Genomic DNA, 26,053 nt, shown 5'->3' on the forward strand with positions numbered 1-26,053 from the left:
TTTTTGATTTTGTTTTGCGAAATCCGTCATGGATGTTGAGTCCGAATCCGAGATCCAGAAGTGAGCATGCTGCGTATTGCGACATCAACCAATTTTCTCGCATCGGAACTATCAGGGTTGCCACAGTCAGTAAATACCGGGAAAACCGGGAAATGTCAGGGAATTTTTAGAGTCAGGGCAAACCTGGAAATGTGAGGGGAAATGACGAAAATGTCAGGGAAAATGACGAAAATGGCAGGGAAAATTGTCGAATCACCTTCATTTGCTTTCTCGAATGAGTTTGACCTCTCGAACAAGAAATTTTGCCTGAAAACTATTTCTGATTGTCTTTTTAAAAATCTAGCATTTGTTCAATTTTCAGGGAATCTCACCAAAATGTGTCAGGGAAATCAGGGAATTTAATTTTCCAAACTCTGTGGCAGCCCTGAATTGTTTTTGCGCCGAGCTCGATGGCGATGGTAGCACAGCGCAAAACAGCGCACACATCAAGGGTGGCATTATTCGATTATACGATTTAACGATGTTTATTCTTAGTGCAGCTACGCCTTCATGTTCCCCTCCTTCATTGCTTCTGTCCATTTGAACATAGCGGCGTTTGTAAACATTATTTTTCCACAAAAGAACGCCGCGTTAATGTCGCTTCGAGTATTGACGAGGCGTGAATGATCGACTATCGATATTTCCCCATTTAAAGCTGTGGTAAAGAATCGATTATTGAGGTGTTCGGTACGAACACCCTGTTTATCGATCCTTCTCCATAGGTTTAGATAGCAGATCAATCGATATATCGCAAATCACGCCTTCATCGTTGGCTTCGAGCCGATTCCGTCGAAATAATTCGGTCCTGCCATCTCCTCGAAGGAGATTCGACTACATTTTGCAGTAAGAAACTATAGAAACAACGTATGTGCTATTAGTTTCCTCATGCGGATCGGTGCTTGTGTGCATGAGCAAGAAGTGTATGAAAGTGTTCTCCGTCTTACTTTGAAAAGATAGGCAAGTGCATACTTTTTTCCTATGAGGACCAACTTACGGAATTGATAATGCACTCTTTACAGTAAGCAACTTGGCGACCGACTCCCAAATTCTGTGTTCAGAATGTCTTTTAACCCTTAGATGTCCGAGGCGGGTCAAATTGACCCGAAGATTGCTAAAAACACGTGGCCCGCGGATTGGGGCCAATACATACGAGCTTTTGATGTAGATTCACAAACGTAACGTATCGTGGAAAAGGAATCAGGCATTACTCGGGTTAAACTTTTCTGCCCAATCCAAGTGACGCGTTCTTGGCAGCAAAGAGCGGACGATTACGAATTCACGCCTCGCGTCATCGCGCCTTCAATTTTGCAGATGCAACACGGATATCCATCAAGCACGAATAGTTGTGTCTCTGAGCCGTCATCAATGCGCGTCCTTTTTCTTTCTCTATTTCCTTGTTGTGTCGGTTCCGATGTTTTATTTGTAGTGGTACTAAAAGGGCTTCTTGAGAACCACAGCCGAGGACAGGAGATATGTATTCCGGCCTCGTTTTTTAAATTTTCTCCCGAATCTGAGTGACACTTCATTGGTAACATAGAACAGAGCTTTGCGAGTTCACGCCTCGCGTTATGGCGCCTTCAATTCTGTAGATGCAACACAGATATCCACCAAGTACGAATAGTTGTATCTGTGCGCCGTCATCAACGCGCGCTAAGGTGTTTCTTATTATCGATATCTTAGAAAAGCTATGTTCAAGCTTGCTCAAAATATTCCATGATATGTCAAGATCAACAAATATTTCGAAAAAGAAAAAAAAGTAAAGTAATGTTCAGAAGTCTTTAAAGCGCCGTAACGACTGCACTTATACTCCTAGAAATTCCAAGCCGGGTCAAACTGATATCTCGTCTGGGGAAGTTGCATATGGCGGATGAGGAGGGGCGGTAAAAAAGCGCCAATATGTCACCAAAGGTTATTTTTTTTAAAGTATATCCTACTTTCAAAAACATTAAAATAACATCGATAATACTTTAAAAACTATCAAAATCAACTATCAACCATGTATTCAAATACGGGTCAATTTTACCCGACTTGGGACTTCGCGTATGTAAAAATGTCTTGGGCATCTGAAGGTTAATGTTTGTTCCTCAACACTCGGAAACTTTTTCCTGCGTTTCTCCCTTAGCGCCCCGTAAATTTTCTTAGTCTCCTGAGAAATATAGCTCCTCAGAGTTGACGCCTTTTCGACATAAACGATATAATAATACCCCAACGTGTCTGAGCTCATTGCTTGTTAAAGAGTTGATATACTACTAAAATACATATTGATAGTATCTTCTTCCTCGCTGAATTTCCTAAGAAATAGATGGTCGAATCATCAATCAACCATTTTCCCAGAAACTCAAGTCAAGAATCGAGTAAACTTCTCATTTTCTGTTTTTAGCTCATTTTTTCTTTTTTCATCTTTACAAGTATATTCCTCTAACTTCTATTACTTTCTTCATCCAGAATAGCATTCTCTTTTCCAATGGATTTCTCGTGAAATTAACTCTCTCACAAATTAAAATCGACGGACTTTTCAAGAATGAAATGAAACATCTCTGTGTCCCTCAAGTTTGCCCAACTGCTCGTGGAAAAGCGTCCCTTCGTTCCTCTCCTTTCGATTCGCAGAACCCTGAAACACCAAGACATCATCATTTCTCGTTTCGGTTTTTCAAAGGATCACAACGCGATCCAGCAAGAAGCACAAAGGCAGCTTTTATCAGCAATCCCGTGGTGAATGAGAACGTCGTATGAGCAAACGAATGTTGCCAAAGAGCCTACCCCAAAGTTGCCTTTCGGTTTCAGAACCGGAGGATTTCATCTAATTGTTTTTGCGTAGTATAATGCACCTTGGATCTAATTTTTTTACGAGCCTGGACACTGGATCCAGGAGACTTTTTTCAGTGCAGGATCAGGCTCACACCCCCCTCATCCCCTTCTAGAGCGTCATGTAATTTTTTTATGAATGCTCCCTTATTAAATTCCCAAGGATATTTCACATTTTAAAAGAATAATAGATGGGCTTGTAGGACAAGGCAAATAAGGCACGTTTTATGCGAAGATGTCCGCATTCCGATACAGCACTGCCCCTGAAAACATCACCATACTACCGTGCTAAGGAAAAACGCGGTATGAGCCTTCAGGCGTTGCCAAATTCCCTCTGGGAAATCACTAATTTTCAAGCAAATTTTTGAATATTTTTCCAATTTGCAATTCTCCAATTATCATGATATCCAATTCTTTTGCCAATTTCGCAGATAATTTTGTTTGTACTTTGATCTAAAGTATCTGAAAATCCCAAGGAAAAATATTCCTAATTCCCCTCAAAAATAAACATTTTATCCAAGGAATGTTGGCAACTGTTGAATGTTCATACGGCGTTTTTCCTTACCACGGCAGCATAGCTCCCTCCAGTCGCGCCTCACTCTACTCTAAAGCTCCCGCCTCCGGCTCCAAAGCTCAAAGCTGTGCCTCTCGAGTCTTACGCTCTGAGCTCCGCGCATCTCTGACTCTTCCTCCCCCTTCACCCCCTCCTCGCCCGCCTCCTCCCCTTTCGAGCTTCCTCTGAAGCCGGTGCAGTATCCCGGCATCCGCCCCCGGCGACCCGTCTTGGTGCGCGTGAATTGTTCTCCCCGATTCCTTCAGTTCTCAATCGCGGCTTCCGGAAGTCCGCCACGCGCCCGGGTTTTCCTCACCCGGTGCACACTGGGCCGGGTCAACAGGAAAAGTCGGACCAAATCTGGAAACTCTTAAAGCTTATATTTTCGAAACCAATCAAAAAAGTTTAAGAGTGGTTCCATTGGTTTTCTCGTAAAATTTCCTTTCAGAAATACCATTCGAAGTTGAATTTGTGACAAAGTGAACATCAAAATTGAAAATTTTAGCCGAAAATTCCGTCTTCTATTGGCTCGTTCTACTGTGCGGTGGTGCGAGTGCTCCAATCTGCACCCCTTCCGATTAGCCACCCGCAACCCTTGTTACGTGGTTTTCGGTATCGGATGTTCATGTGTGATGCTCGGTCCCCGCCGTAGCGGAGAAATTTTTCTCGGGACCTTTGAAGGCTAAAATTGAGATGCTAGCACCTTTCGAACGCAGTTTGTGCCGTGTTTGACCCATTACATGAATGAGAGAGAAGAAAGGAAGTGGTTCCTCATTCAAGTGGTTTCCTCATGGAAACATTTAAGGAAGGCTTTTAAGTTTTCAATTCGATTTTCCAAAAAACAGACCTGATACGCATAATTTTCGGGGGAAGCCTTCCTGGGAATCGGGGTGTCTGATAGGAGAGTGGACTCCTGATTTTAATGTTGCACCATCAAAAAAGAAACAAATCAGCAACTTTTCAGTTGTTTCGAATGCGTGACTGATTTTCGTTTTACATATCGGTCTGTGATGAACATTCCAGACGATCCCTGTATCCTTGAAAGTCCCCCCGCAAATATGGGGACACCCAATGAGTGAGACGATGTCTATCCTTTGATTTCCTCCGAGTCGTACGCGAAAGATCTCGTTGCACAAAAGAGGGAAACCTCAACTTTCCTGTTCGAAAATAACTGCAGCGAAGCTGATTACCGGAGGGAATCAGGAATTGAAGATCTCAAGAAATCAGTACAATGAAGCGCAACGTACCGAAGAGTTTGGGACTCGTCAGCGGTAATCAATCATTTATCATTATTGTTGATTCGCACTCTAAGAAGAAAAGTCGATCTCAATCAAGAATTTAAAAAAGGAAAAAAAGAAAAAAAACAAGCGGGAAAGTTCTAATACTGTCGTATTAGAAAAGCGCTCAGGTGTTAGTCAATGTATTTAGTGAAGAAAGGAAGTATAAACTCCGTCGACTTGGCTGGGTAATGGAAATAAAACATCAGCTGATAGCAAACAAAGGTTACCAAGGAAACCGTAAACGCGTATTTTTGTTTCCCGAAAATGAGCTTACCGTTGAGCTCATCAGGCGCGTTTTTTTTAAGGCTTCATTTGAGTTCAACGATCAATTTCGATAAGAATTCCTCTACCGCTAAGACATTTTCTTATAGACAAACGATCGAAACTACCTGCGCATTACGTTAAAAGCATAAAATACAGTTTTCACAGCTTTATTTATTTTAAAAATGGACCCCCCCCCCCCCCCAAAAAAAAAGCCTACACATCGATGAGCTGGTGCGCCATTTAAACGCATTAGCATTAGTATACTAGTACTCAGAGGCAAGTCGAAATTAAAAAGCGCTGCCTATCGGCTGAGCGCTTAAAATGTTTTAATATTAAAGACTGGTAATATGTTGATAGATGCAGTTTGATAAATCTACAACTAACCTATCGGAACGTTCTTCCACGAAATGTTTCATCATTAAAATTATTTTCACACTTTCCAAGGCTTAAGTCTCTTGAAGTTAAAACTAGTGCCATGTTGTAGCTGGTCCCTGTGCCGGGACTTTAATTCCGGAATTTAAAGCGGAAATTTAATCCGACCATCTGGCACCCGGAGAGGTGAGAGAGCGCTGTGCCCAGGGCTTTGGGCCGCGATCCTTCCGGGGAGGTCGGGCTCGGAATCCGGAGACATTTATTTTCGTCGCCACATTGCTCGGATAGCCCCGTGCGACTTACGACCGTAATTTATCGTTTTTTCTTCACCTTCGTTTTGCGTGAAATTGCCGGTGAGAATCGTGCTGTTGCCGTCTCCAACTCTCCCGTGCTCAGGAAAAAACCCCGTATCACCATTCGAATGTCGCTAGATCCCTGGTAGCAGGGTGTCTACAAGTCCGAAATTTCCGGAAAGTTCAGGAATAGTACTGATTTTTCAAGGGCGGTCCGGAAGTACCGAAAGAGTGCGGAAATTCCGCTAGAAGGTCTAGTCCGGAATTTTTCATTATTGTCGTAATTTCAGAGAGAAATTCAAAATGTTGAAATTTCTCGAATTTCGTCAAATGGAGGTACTGAATAAGTACTGAGTTTTTCCGTTGAGGATGTACTGAATTTTGCGGGAATCCACTGAAGTTGAGTACCGACGGTCAAGTACTGTAAAAGCACTGATTTTTGGCCAGTCTGTTTTAGTAGACACCCTATAGTGATCAAACATTTCGATGGCCGAAGTGCGAAACACGTACAGGGAAGCACCGATTATCCGTGCTCATCCGTTCATCAGGAGGGTGTCTATAAGTCCGGAATTTCCGGAAAGTACGGAAATAGTACTGATTTTTCAGGGCGGTCCGGAAGTACTGAAAATGTGCGGAATTCCGCAAGAAGGTCCGGAATTTTTTCATTTTTTTGTCATTTTTGTCGCAATTTGAGTGGGAATTTCAAATTTTCGAAATTAGCGGAATTTCGTCAGTTAGAGATACTGAAAAAGTACTTAATTTTTCTGTTGAGGAAGTATTGAATTTCTCGGGAATGTACTGAAAAAGTACTGTAAAAGACCTGATTTTTGGTTAGCCTGTTATAGTAGACACCCTCAACAGGGTGCTAAACCACGTATCTCAATTTCGGTGTTACAAATTTCCGCTCAGATGGTTTTCCTGTTGATGCGTTAGTATATGCTCCTTAAATGAGGTGCTTTACACGAACGGGGGGCCTAAAAGGGAATTTAGAGCGGAAATAGCTTCAACCTAACATCCAAACCAAATTAAAACATTTGCAACGCGTGAATATTTTAGGCTTGGGGCGAAAAATCTCATCATCGAGAATGCCCGTTTCTAGGCGTTTCTTGGTCTCCTGAATGCTAAAAGTTTGCTAAAATGCTAAATGTTCGAATGTCCTCTAAAGTTTCGAAATGGAATTTCGAGAAATTTCATGAAATTTTCCATCGCTATGTACAGCACTCATTCTGAACAAATTTTCGATCTTCAGCACAATTTGACAGCCATGTACGCCTGTCGCATGGCGCGGCGGGGGGATCTTGTTAGATGCATGCAATTAGGAAGGAAACGAGGGAAAAAAAATTAGAGCCCTTTCGCCGCATGGCGTGGAGAGCGAGGAGGGGCCGAAAAATCCCGGCGGGTCGCGGCATCTTAAGCGCGTGACGAATTACACCCCCCCCCCCCCCATCCAAAAGCCAACTTGCCAAGGTTCCGCATGCTTGCCACTGACCCTTCAGAAATCGTTGGCATGCCACAGGATCCATTCGGGAACTACCCGAGATTACCCCCATGAAAACCGGGGAATTTCATGGAGGGAAGGGTTACAACTTTTTTTTTTTTTTTTTTTTTTTACACATCTAAATATTTTCAAAAGGGTTTTTTGCATGGATTGTTTTTTTGTGTTAGGGAAAAGATTATTTCATTCCATCAATAATTTTGTGGTCTTTTTTTTTTCTTTTTCACTGGAAACTCTTCGATCCTGCGTACAGCCTCTTAAAAAATTTGACAGGAAAAGATACCCTCGAATCAATCGGATTTTTGTTTGAATCAAAAGGCTTGGCTCTCAATTCAAGCAAAAATCCTTTGAACGAAGAGTGTTTTTCTTCTCAAAATTTTTAGGAGCCTGCACTCTGAATCCAAGATACTTTTTTCCAGTGTAATGCTTTCAACTCGAAGAAACATACAATCCATGTATGTAAGTTAATAAAAAACCAAAATTAGAAAATCGGGATGACTTGTATGCTTATCAAATTGCATCGCTGGAGTAATAAACATTGTAAAGCGTGAGGTTAAAAAATAGGCTGATTTTTTGCGCAGATTGAGAGGCAAGGAATGAATTTCAGACTTTTCAAATGTGGCTATCAAGATTTTTGATCCAATTACCATATCGAACAGTTCATCTTTCCACTTCAGCTAATTTTGAAACAGACTCTTTTTGAAGAAAACTGTTGCCTTTTCGCAATGAATCGGAATTTTCTCAGTGCGTAATCCGCACATATTCAGCTTGCGAAGTTTGCTGTATCTTGGCCCAAGCCGACGGATGTCAACGCACGCTTTCAAGTCCAAACAACCTCAGATTACACGACAATTATTATGATTCTGCAGCCCATATCTCTCGGTTATGCATCAAGATGTCTGTCCTGTACCCTCAGTACCTTGCTATGCAGCTTTCAGTATTGCCGCTTTGAACATCACTGCGCTGAAACACTGTTACGCTCGTTGGTTCAGTTTACCGCACGCATAGTTTTTATCAGCCGATCATACCTATTTTGTTCAGGTTGGTGGTCGCAGTGTTCGAAATTCATAGGCGCCAACGCGCCAAATACGCCTAAAAAATCGGCAATGGTGCCTAAAAAATGAAGGCTCTGCGCCAACGTGGCCCCTAAAAATCTGAATTTTCATATCGGGTAATTATTCGAAATTTTCAGCTCTACAAGTGAAAGCTTTTTCTATTCTTCACGATTTCATCCTTTGTGCTTTTGTCTTCCCCAAGTTACAGCTACTTACTAGTTCTGTTATGAAGACATCTTGCATCTAACTTTTCACTAAATGCGCCGTAATATACAGGCAATAAGTCAATTTGGCCCCTAAAATATCTTCAATCAAAAAATCTTGCAAATCCTGGAGCTTATAGTATAGATGACTCTCATGCCCTATCCATAAGGGCCTATTGCTCGAACATCGCAGAACATTGGCATCAATGTCAAGTTAGAGTTGGTCCTGCTTGTCAAGGGAAGATCACAAGCGCTACTAATCTCTTCCTGAATGAAGAGGGGAGGGGAGTGGGAGCCGACAGCCGTCTGGATCAATCTTTGACTAGCTGCCAAAAATTGCAGTGTCGCGGATGACGCTCTTTAATGAACTCTCCTGAATAACTGATGCATCCAAGTGCATTACTATGAGTGGATGGGTCTACTCAATGTCCGATCTGCGGGCTGATCGTTGAAATTCATAGACTAACCGATAGACAAAGAAGACATACAGAGTAGGAGGAACGTAAACCTCTGGGAGGAGGATAGGGGGCAATGGCGATTGGGCGTCGCAGAGCGCGAGGCTGCGCTATAAAAGCGGCTTTATGTATGTACTATCGATGTAGTTGTATTTTACCCATAAGTAGAGTAAGATTTGACTTGATCTCGTTTTCAGCAGGGGAGCAGTATATTATTATTTTCAACAGAGTATCCCTGTCACATTTTCTGAAATGTATCTTCTTTGAAAACCCCTTTGTTTTGGTTTGAGAAAATTACGAAAATTAAGAGAATGAACCCCAGGAAAACTCCTAATTTTACACACGTTTTATGCATGTTGGTTGCATGTGTGCGGCATGACCTTTAATGGGAAAAAGAATCCTATATAGTAACAAACAAAATCCGGATTGCCACGTTGAGTTACTTTTTATCGACAATCACTTCAAAGATTTTTAAGGAATATTTTGCCACAAAACAGGTCCGAAAATGTTGAACCGCACTTACGACAGCTCGAAGTTTGCTAGGCTTAAAATAACTTGAGAACAGATCATCTAAAGTCTCCAACGATTGTCACGAGCTGAAAAATACCTATTAAAACGTTTTTAAGAACAAAGAAATTAACTAATCCGCCCGCAACTAGTATTCAGGAAATTCGAGAGCTTCCTACCAAAAATTCAAATATCGAAACTCATGCCTGCAAACCAGGTCAATGTTTGTTTGCTTTTTGTAGTTGCAAAATCATTAATATCCGCGAGTAACTGCGAAGTACATGAATTAATAACTGAATTTCAATACTATATAACATAGGAGAAAATAGTTCCCCTTGAATACATTTCAAATTAGTTTTTATCTTTCCTCATCCAAGCGGATTCTGAACGCGTTTAAGTATACCTCAGATCCAAGTTTGTGGAAATTGGCGCAAGCAACTATTCGCGCATAGCGACAATGCTCGGTTGCGTTTTTTGAATTGAAGGCGAAATCCGCCTCTGTCAATGACTGTAGTTTGTCCCAAAGCACTAATTCCATTCTGCACCGCTCATATTCATCGAAGCGTTATTGTTTAGCAACTCTTTTACGCAGCTAGTATTTCCCTCACCCAAGTAGCAGTGATCGCGATAAGTTGCGATTTGATCAGAAAATGTATCGCGATTTTACGGACGTTGATTTATTGCAATATTATTGGATAAAAAATTGTGATGTATTCACTTAAATTTGCAATAAAATCGCGTTTTTATCGACGGCGATCCATCGCAATATTAGTGAACAAAAAATCATGATAATTTGAGATAGAGCTTCGATTTTATTGAACGCGATAATTGCGATAAGATTGAGGGTAATCGCGCAGATGTTCGATGATTTGTCGGTTTTATCGCCAACAAATCCGAAAAAATCGCAACTTAATTTTTAAAATCGCGATTTTCCGTTGCAAAACGCCACTTGGGCAGCTCAACAAGAAACTGTGAAAAGAAACGGTTGCCTCTGTCGTTAATAAGCGGATTTTTCTCCGTGAAAAAACTCCAAAAAATCACAACTTAATTTTTAAAAATAGCAACTTAATTTTCAAAAATCGCGATTTTTCCGTTGAAAACCCTACTCGGACAGCTCAACAAGAAACTGTCTAAAGAAACGGTTTTCTCTGTCGTAAATTACCGGATTTTTCTCCGTGACACAGTAGCAACTATATCAGAGATAACAAACATGGTTCTATCCCCAAAAAAATCCTAAAAAATCGCAACTTAATTTTTAAAAATCGCAATTTTTCCGTTGGAAAACGCTACTTGGGCAGCTCAACAAGAAACTGTCAAAAGAAACGGGTTTCTCTGTCGTAAATAACCGGATTTTCCTCCGTGACACAGTTGCAACAATATCGGAGAAAACGAAAATGGGGAAACTCTCTCTACAGACGTCCCTCTTATCTTGCTCACAAAAATCGTCGCTCCTCTGACGTAAGGGCGTATCTAATTTTCAACGTGAACCCTATTTCAATATGAATCCATGCTTTCTGGGGCTCATGTGGAAATCGAGATACGCCCTTACGTCAGAAGGACGACGAAATGGCCCTCGCTATAAAGCGTGGGATCCTGACTATTCCGCTAATTTAAGAGCTATCATGAAGACTTAGGGGACACTCCCCCCCCCCTTCCTCCACGTCAGAGCTTAATACTTACGACGGAGGAGGCCTAATGGTGCCTCGCACTGTAACAAGCCTTCGCATCCAAACGAGTCTTTAAGAGTTGCACTTTTCATTCTTGAGGGCGGACTCATTAAGCGCGGAAAAGCCGTCACGAAATGAATTTTACTACCCTCCACAATCTCCCAAGGAAAAGCGCCGTATGAACATTCAGACATTGCAAAATTTCCCCGAAGGATATATATATTTTTGAGAAAGGTTATGAATATCTGCACTTGGAATTTCTAAGTTTACTAGACAAAATTGCGGAGAAGATTCTTTGAGAGATTGAAGAGAAAATAGTCTGAACCTTTTCAGAAAACTCGTGTCTTATAGGGAGAAATTTGGCATCGTCCGAATGATGATACGGGGTTTTTCCTTCGGAAAACAGAACGGCCCACTCGGCGTTTCCCGATAAGAACTTGTCTCCGGAGTTGTGAAAGTTTCGTTCATCCTCTTCGCCGCCGCGCGCTGTTCGCAATCCTGGGAACGTACCTAGGCGGGTGATTTATTTAGACTAAAATGGCACAAGTTACTCTTCTCGGCTTTGGCGTTCTTTTCTCTCTTCTTTACCATCTTTTGCCTTTCCTCCTTTTCCTTTTCCATCTCCTTTTCCTCTGCCTTTTTCGTGTCTCTTTCCTCCTCATAAATCTCCACTCCTTATTCCAACTGTTCCATCTTTACCAACTCCAAGGTTGCCACGCTGTGCCATTCAATTAAGAAATTATTCATAGGATTAAATGAAGAATAGAGCTGATTTTTCAGTACAATCTCGGAACAAGGCCCTGCACCATCTACTTCCGCCCTTCCTTTTTTCCACGTTTCAATAAGTAATGAACGTCGAGCGAGGACTTCATGCCGATAGCGTTTAGCAGAAAGGAACCAAGCCACATCAGATATTGCCAACTTTAATTGGGCAATTTAGTTTTTTACAAGAGAGCATTTGGGCGGATTCCATCGAAAAGTTTAAAAGAATTTGCTTCGCGCTATGCAGAAAATTCACTGAAATTCGCACAGAAATCCGCTCAAACCGTTTTCATGAAGAAAATTAAATACCCAATACTTAGCAATAGCTGATGTGGCTTGGTTCTTTTCTGCTGAACGCGGTCCATTTTGAAGTATTTAAATCAAAAGGAACTATGTCATTGTGACATGAGCTCTGGAATCCACAAGAATACATGTATGATAGGGCTCATGCCCGAATAGATGTATTTCCTTTTGATTTAAATGTGTCCATTTGTGATATTCATCGTCGAGTTTGACGTTCCACGACATTGCTCGAAATGTCCGGCGTCAAAACTGCGGAGGCAGACGGAAAAACCACGGAGCCGACGGAAATTAGTAGACTGTAGGAAAAATTAAGTTCATCTACCCCTATGTTAAACGATAAATGTCAGAACTTGTCTACTTAGTACCTCACTAAGTACCTTAGTGAATTGCAAATTCTCAACACATGCAAGAGCTTTATTCTTGACCAGCTCATTCCCTGATTTTCCCGAGTCCATTTCCTGATGAGGAACCGAAATTTTCCTCGGATTTTCTTGCAAAAATGCTATATATTTTTCCGCAGTTCCAGGTGTGAATACCGACTTTGGCTGACATAACCTCGAGAGCTTTTTTTTTAGTTTTGGAGTTTGTTTCGGAGGAGACCAGTGACACCATCGTGTTTCCTCGCGAAATTTTATATTTAAATCAGTACTGAAATTGCAAATTCCTGATAAACGAAAGAGCTCAATTAGACACTATGACACTAAGTTGTAAGTTACAACACAACTAGACACTATGTTGTAAGTTACAACACAACTAGACACTATGTTGTAAGTTACAACACAACTAGACACTATGTTGTAAGTTACAACATAGTAACTCTAGTAACTCTTTTTCGCCTCTATCCCTCAGTTTTTTCGCCCTTTATCCTTCCCTCCATTTCAGTGTGCACCACCTTCGAGATTTCCTACCTTCTCCTCCTCCCTCTCTTCCACTCGAACGTAGATAGCCTCCTATCACGTAGATACGTCCATTTGGCGGAGTCTGGAACTCCCGCACGGGGCGAAACTCCATTCTCGCGTGAGGGCGCGGCGCGTGGCTGTGGATTTTCCGGGCAGCGGTTCAAGAATGCGCGGCGCGGCGCACGGTGGATCGAGTCAATCGGAGAGGTCGGACAAAATTTGGAAACACGCTTAAAACGCTTGTAACTCCGTTTAGCAAAACTTCAAGGTTTTAAAGTTGGTGCCATCGGTTTTTTCGGGAAATTTTCTTCCTATAGCCCCCCTTGAAATGTAAAATATGACGAAATAAACATCACAATTTGCAAAAATTTCATGTCCAACCTCTCCGATTGACACGCACTGGGGGAAAAAAAAACACATTGGATCCAGAGTCTAGACTCTTAAAAATATCGACAAGAAAAAATACTCTTGATTCAATCAGATTTAAGCTTCACTCAAGAACCAAGCCTCTTAATTTGAGCGGATTTCCTTTTGATTTAAGCAAAAATCTGATTGAATCAAGAGTCCTTTTTCTTGTTAATGTTTTCAAGAGTCAGGACTCTAGATCCAATGTGTTTTTTTTTTCCCAGTGCGATCCACTGTGCGGTGCGGCCGGTGTCGGTGTTATTATTAACCCGGGGACGACCGCGGTGGCGGGGCCCGGGGGGTCGGCCCCCGGAGTGGGCTCCCCCGATCATCGACCGAGTCGCGGCTCCCGCCCGATGAATGACCCCCCCCCCCCCCCCAATGCTAAGATGGCGCTACGTCACGCAGCCCCGGCGTGACGTGCGTGAGAAAAAGTAAACAAACCTCTGTTCGCATCTCAATCCGGCAGCCGACTGTACTCGGTTGAGTTTTTGTTTCGTCCATCCCCGATTGAACCGCGTTAAGCAGGAAGGAACCAAGCCACATCAGCTATTGGCATGTTTTTTTTTTTTTTTTTTTGTTTGACCTTTATTATCAATGATTACAAGAATATAAATACATGGACTGCAGTTAATTGCAGAGTAAGGAAAACAAATCGGGCAATTTATTCGTTTGCATGAAAACGGTTGGGAGGATGTTCGGGCAAATTTTCAGTGCTGCCATTTTATTTTAATAAAGGTTCCGAGGTTCCTGGAATTTATTCCAATTTCCCGAATTTCCGAGAATAAATTCGATTTTTCAAAATTTCCGGGGAAAAATTCCGAAATACGCCCGGACTTAGCTCCAGAGATTCTCTAATTTTATCAAGAATTCCTTAAATCTGATCAAATAATAGGTCAAAGTGACGGAAAACCACAAAATTCCGAAAAATTCCGAAAATAGCTGAAACTTCCGGGAATTTTGAGATTCTAGAAAAAGAGCCGATCATTTGAAAACTTCCAAAATTTGGATTTTTGGAGCGCCTTAGAGCGCCGTAAAAGCGGCTTATACATACACACACTTGTGCTTGAAAGTCTAAAAAAAAGACGATGGTTCCTACCTACTATTTTTTTTTTGCTCCTTTGGCAGAGCTCAAAGTGTGTCTCAAATGTAACCTGTAAGTAGGATTTCCATGTCCAAACTGCCCGGAAAGTTGGAGAATCCTACCTTCAAACCCCTTAAAGAGTCAAGAAAAAGTTAGAAAATTGCAAGATCTAGGTGTTTACTTCACCAAGAAAAGTAGAGATTTGAAAAGAGAAAATGACGAAAAGAGATTTTATGAGTTGAGTAGAGATAAAAGGGAAAATATGTTACGAAGTGAAGAAGAGGAAACTGAGGTCGGAGGGAAGGATCGCAGTGAAAATCACGCTTAACTTTTCAAATTGACGAGGCAGATTTTAGGCGCAACCTAAATTTCTAGGTTAAGTCACAGCGCTAATTTTATGGAATCAGTTATTTCATCATCAATTGTGTGTGTTTTCAGTATTTAGGAACGATAGTGCGTTGTTACATCTGCGAGAGATAATAAAAGGTAAACAAATGACTGATTTTTTGCGTGCCGTGGAGTGGCGTTGCGTGGCGTGGTCTTTGCCAATTTTCACTCAATCATTCATTCACTCATTCAACCAACCATTCATTCATTTATCCATTCATTCATTCATTAAGTTTGGGACCTTTAAGCATAATTAAACAGAATGCTCCGAATCGAAATGCAAATACACCAGGAACTGACTTATCATATCAAAATGACTATTCTTTACTCCACACTCCAAAAAAGGTATGACTCTGAGACCCATAAAAATGGCTCGGAGATCCATAATTTCTAACTAAAGTGACTTACCGTCTACAGTATGGCTTTCTGAGCCATACTTTTATTGGTCGCGAACCTATAAGCATGTTCCACGAACTATATTTTATGGCTCCATGATCCATAACTCGGCCGGTAAGTCACTCTTCCCATACTTGTTTTTTGAGTGCATTCTTTGTTAGGAATTATACTAATTAGTCTGTGGATTTCCAGATGTGGATCCAGCGTTTTGGCAACACTGGCAATCCTCCATTTAAACGTATATCAATAGGTCGATTCTTGTCGGAGTACCTGGCCCCTCCAAGAATCGATATATTGCCATAGATTTAAATGGAGAAAAACAGTGTTGTCATATTGGTGGATCTGCCAATGTGGATTCCTGACAAAAATTCAGACAATTGTAACAAAACAATTAACATTTTTCTCAAGACAATTCGTAAAAAACCATGATGTAGAGAGTCGCTCATTCGTCTAGATAATGAAGGAATATCCGCTTTTCGATTCGGAACACCCTGCACTCATCATTCATTCATTCATTCATTCATTCATCCGTTTATTCATCTATTAGTCCATCATTCTTTTTTTTTCTTTTTTTTAACTTGCAGCGGTGGTTTTTGTGAGTTAGCAACTTTGTTTTCATCCCTGTAATGAATTGTAAGTAATCGATCCTGTGTGAGGCAGCCTGTCTTGAAAAACAAAGATTATTTTACATGAGACGCATCCAAGCGAGCTAGCGGGAATCCAAAGTTGCCTACTTACGAGAATCACACTGTTAACTCACATGTATTTTCTCTCGCTTCGTCTTGATTGCCGTAACAAAATCGTCGGGGGACTGTAAATCCCTGAATTGGTCGAAGCATGAGGTTCATCTTAACAAAGGGTTTCTCTTGGTCCGTTTCTGCACCCAAGCATGATTGAATTGGTGGCATGTTGGTTCACAAACGGGATCTCTTCCCATCTAGAAAACCGAGACTTATCAGGGCACTCTTTTGGCATCAGAGAAACTTTGGAAAAACGTATTGGAATCAACGAAAAAGGAGGGGTATCGATAAGAGCCTTCCCCCCCTCCTCCATTTAGAATCTGAAAATGTATGCGTGTTTTCCAAGTTGACTCAATGTAGTTTACGGAAATAATCATGATTTGGTCCATAGGCCACCGGATACGCATTTAAACGGTTCACTGGAAAAAAAAAAACACATTGGATCTAGAGTCCAGACTCTTTAAAACATTGACAAGAAAAAATACTCTTGATTCAATCGAATTTTGCTTGAATCAAAACGAAATCCGCTTAAATTAAGAGGCCCGGTTCTTGATTTAAGCTAGATTCTGATGGAATCAAGAGTACTTTTTCTTGTCGATGTTTTTAAGAGTCTGGACTCTAGATCTAGATCCAATGTGTTTTTTTTTTCCAGTGTTGGCCTGAACATAGGCCTGCAGGCGCATTTTAACTAAAAATGCGTGTTTTTCTATTACTCCTAGGCTTTTTTTGACACCATCGTCTAACTAAGCAAACTTTTGATATGTTATCAAGGAGGCTTCAGGACACGTTTTAACCCTGGTTTGGTTTTAGTTAGATGATGTGCCCTAGGGGGCCAAAAAAGGCCCTTGTCGATACCCCTCCTTTGTTGGTCGTATACATTCTCTAAAGTACAGCAATAAATACATTTTCGGATGAAGTCTATGAAACTCACGCGCTTAATGCTGAAATATAATAATCTCGAAAAGACTACATCAGACTTAAAAGTTTTATGTTGACCTAGATAGCCGATCTCTTATTCGTTGGCATTATCTCCTTGATACCCCGCATTTCTCTGAACTTTATGAAAGGAGCTCAACCGATCAATACGACTTAACGACTAAGTAAAATTCTGACGTAAAAATGTCACGACGTCCTTTGGAGATCGACTATATTCTCGCAGCAAATCGTAGCTGTCAGGAGAAAGTTAGGAAATTTTGAAAGCCAAAGAAACTCGAGCTGTAACTTCCCCATTTTCTCTTTCCCTCTCTCTTGAAATTCATTCTCACGGCACCGCAGATGAAACAAAAGATGACGAAACCGAATATTTTATACTTTTCTGATGACCGCTAGGGTACAAGAATTCGTAAAGAGCTCAGAAAACGGACTTGTAAGGTTTTCCGCCGTGCTAAGGAAGAACGCCGTATGAGCCTTTAGGCGTTGCCAAATTTCCTTTGATAAATCACGAATTCATAGGAATGCTTATACAATTTTTTCTTTCGATTTTTCAGAGAATTTCGTTCGTATAATTTGATCCAAGTAGTGTGAAAATTTCAAGGAAAAATATTAATAGATTTCCTCAAAAATAAACATTTTATCGCAGGAAATTTGGCAACTCTCGAATGTTCATACGGCGTTTCTTCCTTAGCACGGCAGTTTTAACATCCATCGATAACAAAGCGATCCATTCGAAGGCAATTTCGTGCGATTTCCTCATGAATATATGTTGGCTGACCCTCGCACTGGGGATCAAAGACGGAGCATTTCTCGCATCGGTTTCCAAGGACCAAATCCAACTCAATCTTTGGGATATCGAATTTACGGACGGATTTATCGTTGTAATTCGCGCCTCTTATGGCTTTCCCTCTCCAGGAACGCTAAAGGATTTATCTATTTCTCTGTCGCTCTCTTAACAGTGGCGTGGCGTGCTTTGCGATATATCGATTGACCTGCCATTTAAACCCATGGAAAAGGATCGATGAACGGGTGTTCGCGACGAACACCTTAATAATCGATTCTTTACCATAGCTTAAAATAGGGAAATATCGATAAATCGATCATTCACGCTCGCCACTGTCTCTTAACTTAACCCGAGCGAGGTCAGTCTTTTGGAATTTGTTCCCTCGTTTCCCTAACTTCTGTAAATATTTAGAACTTTGAGCTTTTGCAATGTAGGGCCGATTTCAAGCCGGATCACGCTTTTTTTCTTCCTCATTTTACGTAGAGACAGTGCCTCGTGGTTGACAGATACTGCTGAAAAATCAGCTTTTTCCTCCATTATAACCCATATAAATTACTCTTTTTTCATCGCATAACATGGCAAATCTGCAATGCCTCGAAGTATGATTAATTAACCATATAATCACGTTTCGTTGATGGAGTCGAGTTTTACGTGAAATTTCCGTTAAGGAATGTATCAGAATCAGAGACAAGAGACCTTCCACTAGTATCTTGGCAATGGTGGAAGCTTTTATTTTCGGGACTTCAGCATTCTATTGTTGACTTACCTACATGGTTGATGTTCATCAACGAGTTGGCAGTTTCGTTTCGCAAACAGGCCGAAAATGGCTGAAGTTTGGAAAACTTGTTTGGCTGATGACGTCACCCGAAGCTCATCATCCACTATGTAGGTAGGTTAACAGCCGAAATTAGGGTGATGACTGTTGCTGCCTTATAATTGTCCATAAGGAACTGTTGAATCCCCGAAAGTAAAAGCTTTCACCTGTCGCCAAGAGGCCAGCGGGCCGATTATTGGAATTTAAAACAGCCCGATAAGACATCGAATTGCGATATATTGCACGGTTAAGAAATGGCTATGTCTTGTCGTAAGCGGCGACATAGAGTCGATGACATTTCAATAATCGCCCCGCGGTGGAGGGTCTCTTGTCTCTGATCAGAATGCTTAAACCTTGCTTGTACCTTGTCTAGTGGTCCATTTTGTCGGTTCTTTCACACGGAGTGCAACATCCATCAATGAGTCCAAACCGCACCACCGGACAATCAGGAGCGCTAAGCTGGACTTGAGTCCTTAAGACTTGTCCCAAGTATATTTAAGTACGGTGAGAGGGCCGAAAAAATTCGGCCCCTGGGCTCATGGAAGGGTCCCGTGTTACAGGGTCGAGGGGAACCCCCTACCCCCTTCCCCCTCTCACAATTTTAAGTATTTAGCTTAATTTTTACATTTGAAATAGCCATTGATTTACGATTCTTTCTTACGATTGTGCAGTGACCAAGTTGCGAGAACACTGGGATGAGGCAAACAACGCAGTGGTGCAGAGGAAGGCGACCCTGGACGCCATGTTGAGCGACAGCCAGCGCTACGACTCGAAGCGGCAGGAGGTAGAAGCGTGGCTCAACCGCATGGAAACCCGGCTTGACCGCATGCCGCCCGTCGGACACACCGCCGATGTCCTCGACACCCAAATCAGAGAGCAGAAGGTAATATTCGAAATTTTTACCGTCTCTAGCCACATGCACAGTCAGGGAATACCGGGAGAACCGGGGAATTCCAGGGAATTTTAATAAGTCAGGGAAAACCTGGAAATGCACGGAGAAAAATACTTCGTGCGTGGGACCCGAACTTTAGGTCATATGGATCTCTTCTAAGTACTTCGGTTTTCACATCCGAAAAACTTCGGTTCTCACATCTAAGTACTTCAGATGTAAGAACTGAAGTTTCAGATGTGTGATCCGAACCTCGACAGCTAGACCTAAAGTGTTCAGATGCTCAATCTGAAAACTTCAGAGATCCGTATGACCTAAACTTCGGGTCTCATGCACGAGGTTTTTTTCTCCGTTTGTCAGGAAAGATGACGAAAGTGTGAGGGAAAATTGTCAAGTCGCCTTCATTACCTTTTCAGGGTGGGTTTGACGTTTTGAACAATAAATTTCGCCTGAAAACTATTTCAAATCTTGCTTTTTAACCATCTGGCATGTCCTCAATTGTCAGGGAATGGAATTTTACCAAAATTTGTCAGAGAAATCAGGGAAATTTCAGGGATTTTCATTATCTAAATTCTGTGGCAACCCGTTTTAAGTTTGAGGGGTAGTCCACATTTTAGGTGGAAGGTGGACCTTACGGTGCTCCGGAAAAAATTATGGTAGATTTTACCATACTCTGACGCAGTGATCCGAGTATGGTAATTAACACCAGACTCTATGACAGCATTTACCCTATCATGTTAAGTATCACCAGAGTTCTAGTAAATACCAACACTATCATTCTGGTTATTTTCACTAAATAGTGTCACTGTGTAAAAAATCAAGTAGGCTTATAGGTAGTAGACGTCTCCACACTTTTTTTCAGTGTCCCGACGATTTTCCGAAATCCGATAGAGGGCTAAGGATCAATACTGCCCAACAGACAATTTTGGCGAAAATGAGTTAGCGACCACAGTATAAAATACGCTATCTGATGTTTTCATGTTTCCCAACTCACCGTGCCAAAATGTGTCAATTTTTGCAAGGACTAAGTCGAATCTGTGCTTTACGGATGACGGGTTGTAGCAGTTTCAATAATAAATCACTCCTGATGATTCGAATTCATAGATTGGCCGCCTTTTTGGGCCCTAAGAGCTCCATCGTCTAACCTCAAAATTATCAACGTGTTCGCACTAGGTTCGCACTCTCCATATCTAGGTAATCTCAGATGGTCTAGCAGGCTCTACAAAGTTTGAACTCCTGTTTAAGCCTGATACTCTGAAAAAAAAATCTCGGTGTATTTACTAAGAAAAGGGTAAAATTACCAAGAATTCAGGGTTCTATTTGATCCCAATTTTTTCTTGGTAATTTTACCGAGAAATTTAGGTAAAATTATTGACTTTCTCGGTAATTTTATTGGACCCCGGTAAAAACGCCAATATTTTTTATCGACTGTGGTAGAATTACCGAGATAAAATGGCAAAGTTACCGGGAATTGATTACCAATAAAAGTGATATTCTTACCTGAAAAAAACAGTAAAAATACCGGTTTTTAGGTAAGCTTACCAGTCTGTCTTGGTAAAATTACCAATAATTGGTAAAAAAGTGAGATGGTAAAGGTACCAACGGACCTTGGTAAAAACGCTGAGAATTTTTTTTTCAGTGTAAAAATCAGTTTTATCCCCATCATCAGGAACTGATACCAATGAGTAGCGCTGATGCTTTTTAATGTAGGTAGCGAGGATAATCGAATTGTATTCTAATCATTTTGAATTTTTCCTTTCAGTCGTTCCACGCTGAAGTGCACCAGTACAAAAGCAACATCGACATACTGAGCAAGTTAACCCAGCAGTTGGTGGCTGTGTACCAGCAAGACGACACCTCCCGCGTCAAGAAAACAACAGAGCAGATCAACATGCGCTACAACAACCTTAATTCAAGGTATGCCGTCGTACCTTTTACGTACCCGGAGAGTGAAATTCATAAAAATTCCAAGTGCCTGTAGGTTTAACTTTTCAGCACTGGGCTTAGTCATTGTATATGTTTGTATTAAATAGTCTAAATGGATTTGCCAACTTGAGATAATCACCCCTGGCCACGCATCTCAATGGCGACTCCTCAAAATTGTCGGGTCTTTATTCTTGGGGGAAAACGAAACCACATTGTGATACTCATTTTTCTTTGGTAATACAAAAGAAGCGAGCTTAACAAAAAGAAATCAAGTTTTTTGGGAAACATGGGGTGTGTTCCTTAGTCGATCGTAAGAAACGGACGTATTAATGCTTAAAAGAACTAGAAAGAAAAAACTACTTAATCAGCCAAAATACACATAATAAAAGAACAACTTAATTTGGGGAAAAGGCTGCAAAAAAAGAACAAAGGATAAACAAAACCCGGAACGTTTCAAAATAGTTACTATTTCATTTTCAACCGGAAAATAAAAAACAACTTTAAACTTAAAAACTTAAAAACTTTTTTATTTTCCGGTTGAAAATGAAATTGTAACTTTTTTGAAACGTTCCGGGTTTTGTTTATCCTTTGTTCTTTTTTTTGCAGCCTTTTTCCCAAATTAAGTTGTTCTTCTAAAAGAACTAGAGATGGATGGGAAACATGGGGTCTGCTCTAGAACACTGCATAAGAAACAATGTAAAAGTGGGCGTGATTCCTTTTGGCAAATCATAGCGCCTGCACTTATGCCCCTTGTCCTCCAAGCCCCTCAATTCTGCTTCCTCTTAATTTTCAGTCTAAAAACGTCACTGGCTACACTGATTAAGAATTTTAATTTGAATTTTCAACCATCAATACCTACGTTTCGCTCACGTCGAATCTCGTTTGCACTCCCGAGTCCTCAAACAAACGCCACGAAAAATTAACCAAACAAAAGCAATAAATCTTGGCGGGAAATGCCCCGCGCAACGTTGTAAGTTTTCATCGTTATATCTCAGCTCCTCGCGCATCGTTTGGTAGGTATGCCGCGATTTGGTGACTGCGCCGTGTACACAGTAAAATATTTGCATATTAAAAGTTTACCGTGAACTTTCGTCAGGTTCGTCTCGTTGTCGTGTTGTTTGTTCGAGATTAAAAAAGTTTCGGTGACGGCCTCACGCCCTTTTTTCCTCCGGTATTTTAATTCTCTTTCCCACTCGCTTGATGAGCAGGTCGATTTCATCCCATTTCAATCGAAAGAATTCGGGCCGTGGAGTCCTAACTTGCAATTTTGCTGCAATACGGCGGCAGTAATGCACAAAAGATACAAAAACCTAGTAACGTATCAGATTTTTTAAAATTCAAGTCGTACGAAAATAACGATCAATTCGTCGTCTCCCGAAAGAGGGAACGCAACTTCATTCCAAGGTTGCAAAATTGACTTAAACAATTTAATTTTTTACGGAAATGCACCCGTATAATTTTCGTCCAGAATTTCCCTGGTTTGTGTATGAGATCAGGGGTAAAACCAGTACATTTTTCAGTAAAAAAGCCCGAAGATTTTCCAGGTATAATAATGAAATTTACAAGGGAAAATTTGGCAACATTGAATTGTAGTTACGTTCTTTCGCGAAGGAGACGGCGAGTTGTGTTAGTTTTCTCCGTCTTGATGGGAAGTTTGAAACAGGTCTCCAATTTCGCAATATTTGATTCTATAATTAATATATAATTTTCCAAAATTCGCACCTTGGCTATTGGTCCATTTTGAGAATGAACGTTTGATTTTCTGATTTCAGCATCGTGAAACGTGGCGAACTACTGCATTCGGCGATCAACTCGCTGCACAATCTAGACAGGTCTCTAGATAAGTTCCTGGCTTGGCTGTCCGAGACAGAATCCGCCCTGGAGACGGTCGAAACCGATCCGGAGAAACAGGCTACCCATCTCAAGGTAAGCCCGAAATCATCGATTCTCAATCTGTAGGTTTGTCGCAAACTTCAGCCGAATGGAAAATGAGAATTTTTTCGTTCAGGAAATGGCTGAAGTTTGAAAATCACAGCTTACCGCATGATATGTATACGAAATTGGCATATTCTTGGCAAAAAAGAGCCTGTCTAAAAAAACCCTCTTTGTGCCCGTTTTTAGAAACTGAGATATTAAATGTGTATTAACGCCTACAAGACTGTAGGAGTACTGCACGCATTGCGCCAAACAGTACGGTCGACGCAAAGCCCATATCAGCGCCTACAAGACTGCATGCATACTTCTCGCATTGCGCCAAACGCGCTGCAGTCAGTCAGTTGGCATGAAACAATGCTGCAAGATAATCGCTCATATGTTGATGGTCCTAGCAATTTTATCGCCGAAAAATCGTAAACATAATGGCACCTTAAGCTCAAAACATAGCGATTCCTCCGTTGAAAAATGCTGCTTGGGAAGTAATTTTGTAACCGACGATGAGCCGGCCGCTCGAAACGCGTCTACCCGATAATATTCAACCGTCGCAAATGAGTGAATTTTTTTTAAAAAAAATTTAATTACTCAACACCTTGCGTGGAAACGCTCCCTTCACTCAAGAAAAAAAGAAAAGAAAAACATTTACTTGGGAAGGTTTTGTTTAGGACACATTTGAACGAAATCCTTGAGTTCCCGAAAAGAGGTACTCTTTTAAGACTCTTTACACAGGGGATAAGTTACGACCCTCCCAGTCCTTGAATCATTTTCCGCGTTCAATTTGAGAGGTAATTCTCGTTCCTGGGGACATTGGTTGATGGGATAATCACAACGGGATCCGGCCGGTCTGGTGAGCCGTTTCAAAAGGATCAGCCCTTCAAATAGCTCATTTCACGTTAAAATGACGGCATTGCGGCCGGCGGTCGGAGGGTGGGTTCAGCGACACGCTGACGACGGAAAGTCTGAGAAGCTCCTCAGCTTGCCGCCCTTTTCCTAAAGTGTAGTTTCAGCAGCCGCCGTTAGGGAGCGACACCGGGTTGAATCGTCGGGGCGGCCGGCCTCCGCGCATCGAGTTCGGAAGCTCTGTCAATAGAGGGCGCCACTAATTTTCCCTACGTCCGCCGATGGATGGTCTGCTGGGCCTGGTGTCTGATTTTTTCTTTCTTCCCTTTTTTTTCATCTCCATAATTTTAAAATGGACCTAATTTTCTCTGTGCGCTCAATGCCTTCCAAGTCAATTCCTGAAGTTTTAAGAGTTCTTAGTTTGAAGTTAGTCGTTTTAACGTGACGTTGTACTTTCATTAAACCTCGTAAGATTCCTCAATTCAAAATTTGAGGCATTTTCTGGTAAAAGGGCGTATGAGGCTTGCAATGTTGCTAGGATCTATGCAGATTAACTTCATTCTCATTCGACTTTTTTCCTTACTATAGCGAGGAAAAACTCGGGGCAAATTCGCAGGGAAAAATTCATAGCAGAACTGTTGGATAATACTCACTATAGAACAACTATAGAACAACTATAGAACAACGTTACCCAATCTTAGCAGCATTGGAATTCACACACCCCCTTTTACTGGAAAATGCCTCATTTCATTAAAATTGTACATCTCTATTGGACTATGTTTACAAAAGCCAGAATATGTCGCCTGGATCGCTGAATCGTTACCCAGCGATCTTGTTCCATAAGTCCCTGCTAAGATAAGGATTTATCGACCAGGATCAGTCGATAACGACTCAATGAAGGGTTCGCTGACGTAAGAGTTCTCGATTTCGGCATGAACCCCAAAAAGCATGGATTTGTATGTGAAACAGGGCTCACATGGAAATTAAGATAACCTTAACGTCAGAGGAGCGACGAACTGGGCTTAATTTTGCGATCAGGAACTACAATTTCTGGCTCATCTGTAAAAACACTCATGTACATAGGAAAAGCAATGGTACATCCGATGTTTTTAAAATTAGGTAGAAAATAGAGTTCCTTATTGCTAAATGCAGTCCAATTTATGCTAGAGTACCTTATAGGGAGAGTATGGACATGTCGGAAATTTTGGGGTTCAAAAGAACAGGCAATCTATGAATTCAAATTATCCAGAGTGATTTATTATTACAATTGTAAGGAACTGTCGTTGATGAAGCTCGTATTTGACTCAGTTTTTGCATAAATTTAGTAATTTATGCAGGAGAATGCTCGTGTATGAACATTCTTTTCCATTTTGGTCTGATATTGGAGTTTGAAGATTGGCAGTGACATTTTTCGTTTTCAAAGGTTACCTATCCTTTTGGGCCGTAAGAGCTACATATTTCGGCATGTCCATACTCTTTCTACATCGGTACTCTAATTTATGCATGTTATTTTTGGTACAGCGTCATAGAGAATCGATGTATGAGGACCTTCTCAACTAATGAGCAAAAAAGAAAAATCAGAGATCATTATATCTGGGGAAATCGTATTCAAGGATCTCTTTCGTGCTTAGGTAGCAATAGATTGTCACCTTCCGGCCAAAGTATCACAAGCATCGTGCGACATTTAAAAATTGCGCGACCATTTTGGTTTTTTTTTTTACAGAGAAATGGTTCGACGAAGCTGTCCGAGAATTTCACTGAATTTTTTGTGTGCCGCTGATAAAATTCATTGACATTTTCAAACAGATTCAATCAATAAATACTCAGTAAAAAAAGAACACGGCGACGGAAATTGTGAAAGGTCGCACTGCGCTTGTGATACTTCGGCCGGAAGATGACGAGATACGGACTACATTTTGCAATAAGGAACTAATATTTCTGGCAGATTTTAGGAACAACGAATACGCCATT

The 26,053-nt window shown here is 41.2% G+C and overlaps 1 protein-coding gene across 3 annotated transcripts in view; it reads left to right on the forward strand.

Annotated features, from left to right (window-relative positions):
• Nucleotides 1-23,386, forward strand: part of LOC109033668 (dystrophin, isoforms A/C/F/G/H) — a 151,286-nt gene extending 127,900 nt beyond the window's left edge. The window contains exons 43-46 of one of the 3 annotated variants that reach the window (XM_072296687.1): nt 14,880-14,927; nt 19,167-19,378; nt 21,147-21,301; nt 23,083-23,386. In XM_072296687.1, coding sequence (XP_072152788.1) covers nt 14,880-14,927; nt 19,167-19,378; nt 21,147-21,301; nt 23,083-23,269 — 602 coding nt within the window. In that variant the 3' untranslated portion in view covers nt 23,270-23,386. The remainder of the gene's footprint in view (nt 1-14,879; nt 14,928-19,166; nt 19,379-21,146; nt 21,302-23,082) is intronic. The other 2 variants (XM_072296690.1, XM_072296688.1) reach the window with 2 other exon arrangements.
• The last annotated feature ends 2,667 nt before the right edge of the window (nt 23,387-26,053 follow it).

This window comes from Bemisia tabaci, chromosome 2 (genome assembly GCF_918797505.1).
Source record: "Bemisia tabaci chromosome 2, PGI_BMITA_v3".
NCBI classification, from domain to species: Eukaryota; Metazoa; Arthropoda; class Insecta; order Hemiptera; family Aleyrodidae; genus Bemisia; species Bemisia tabaci.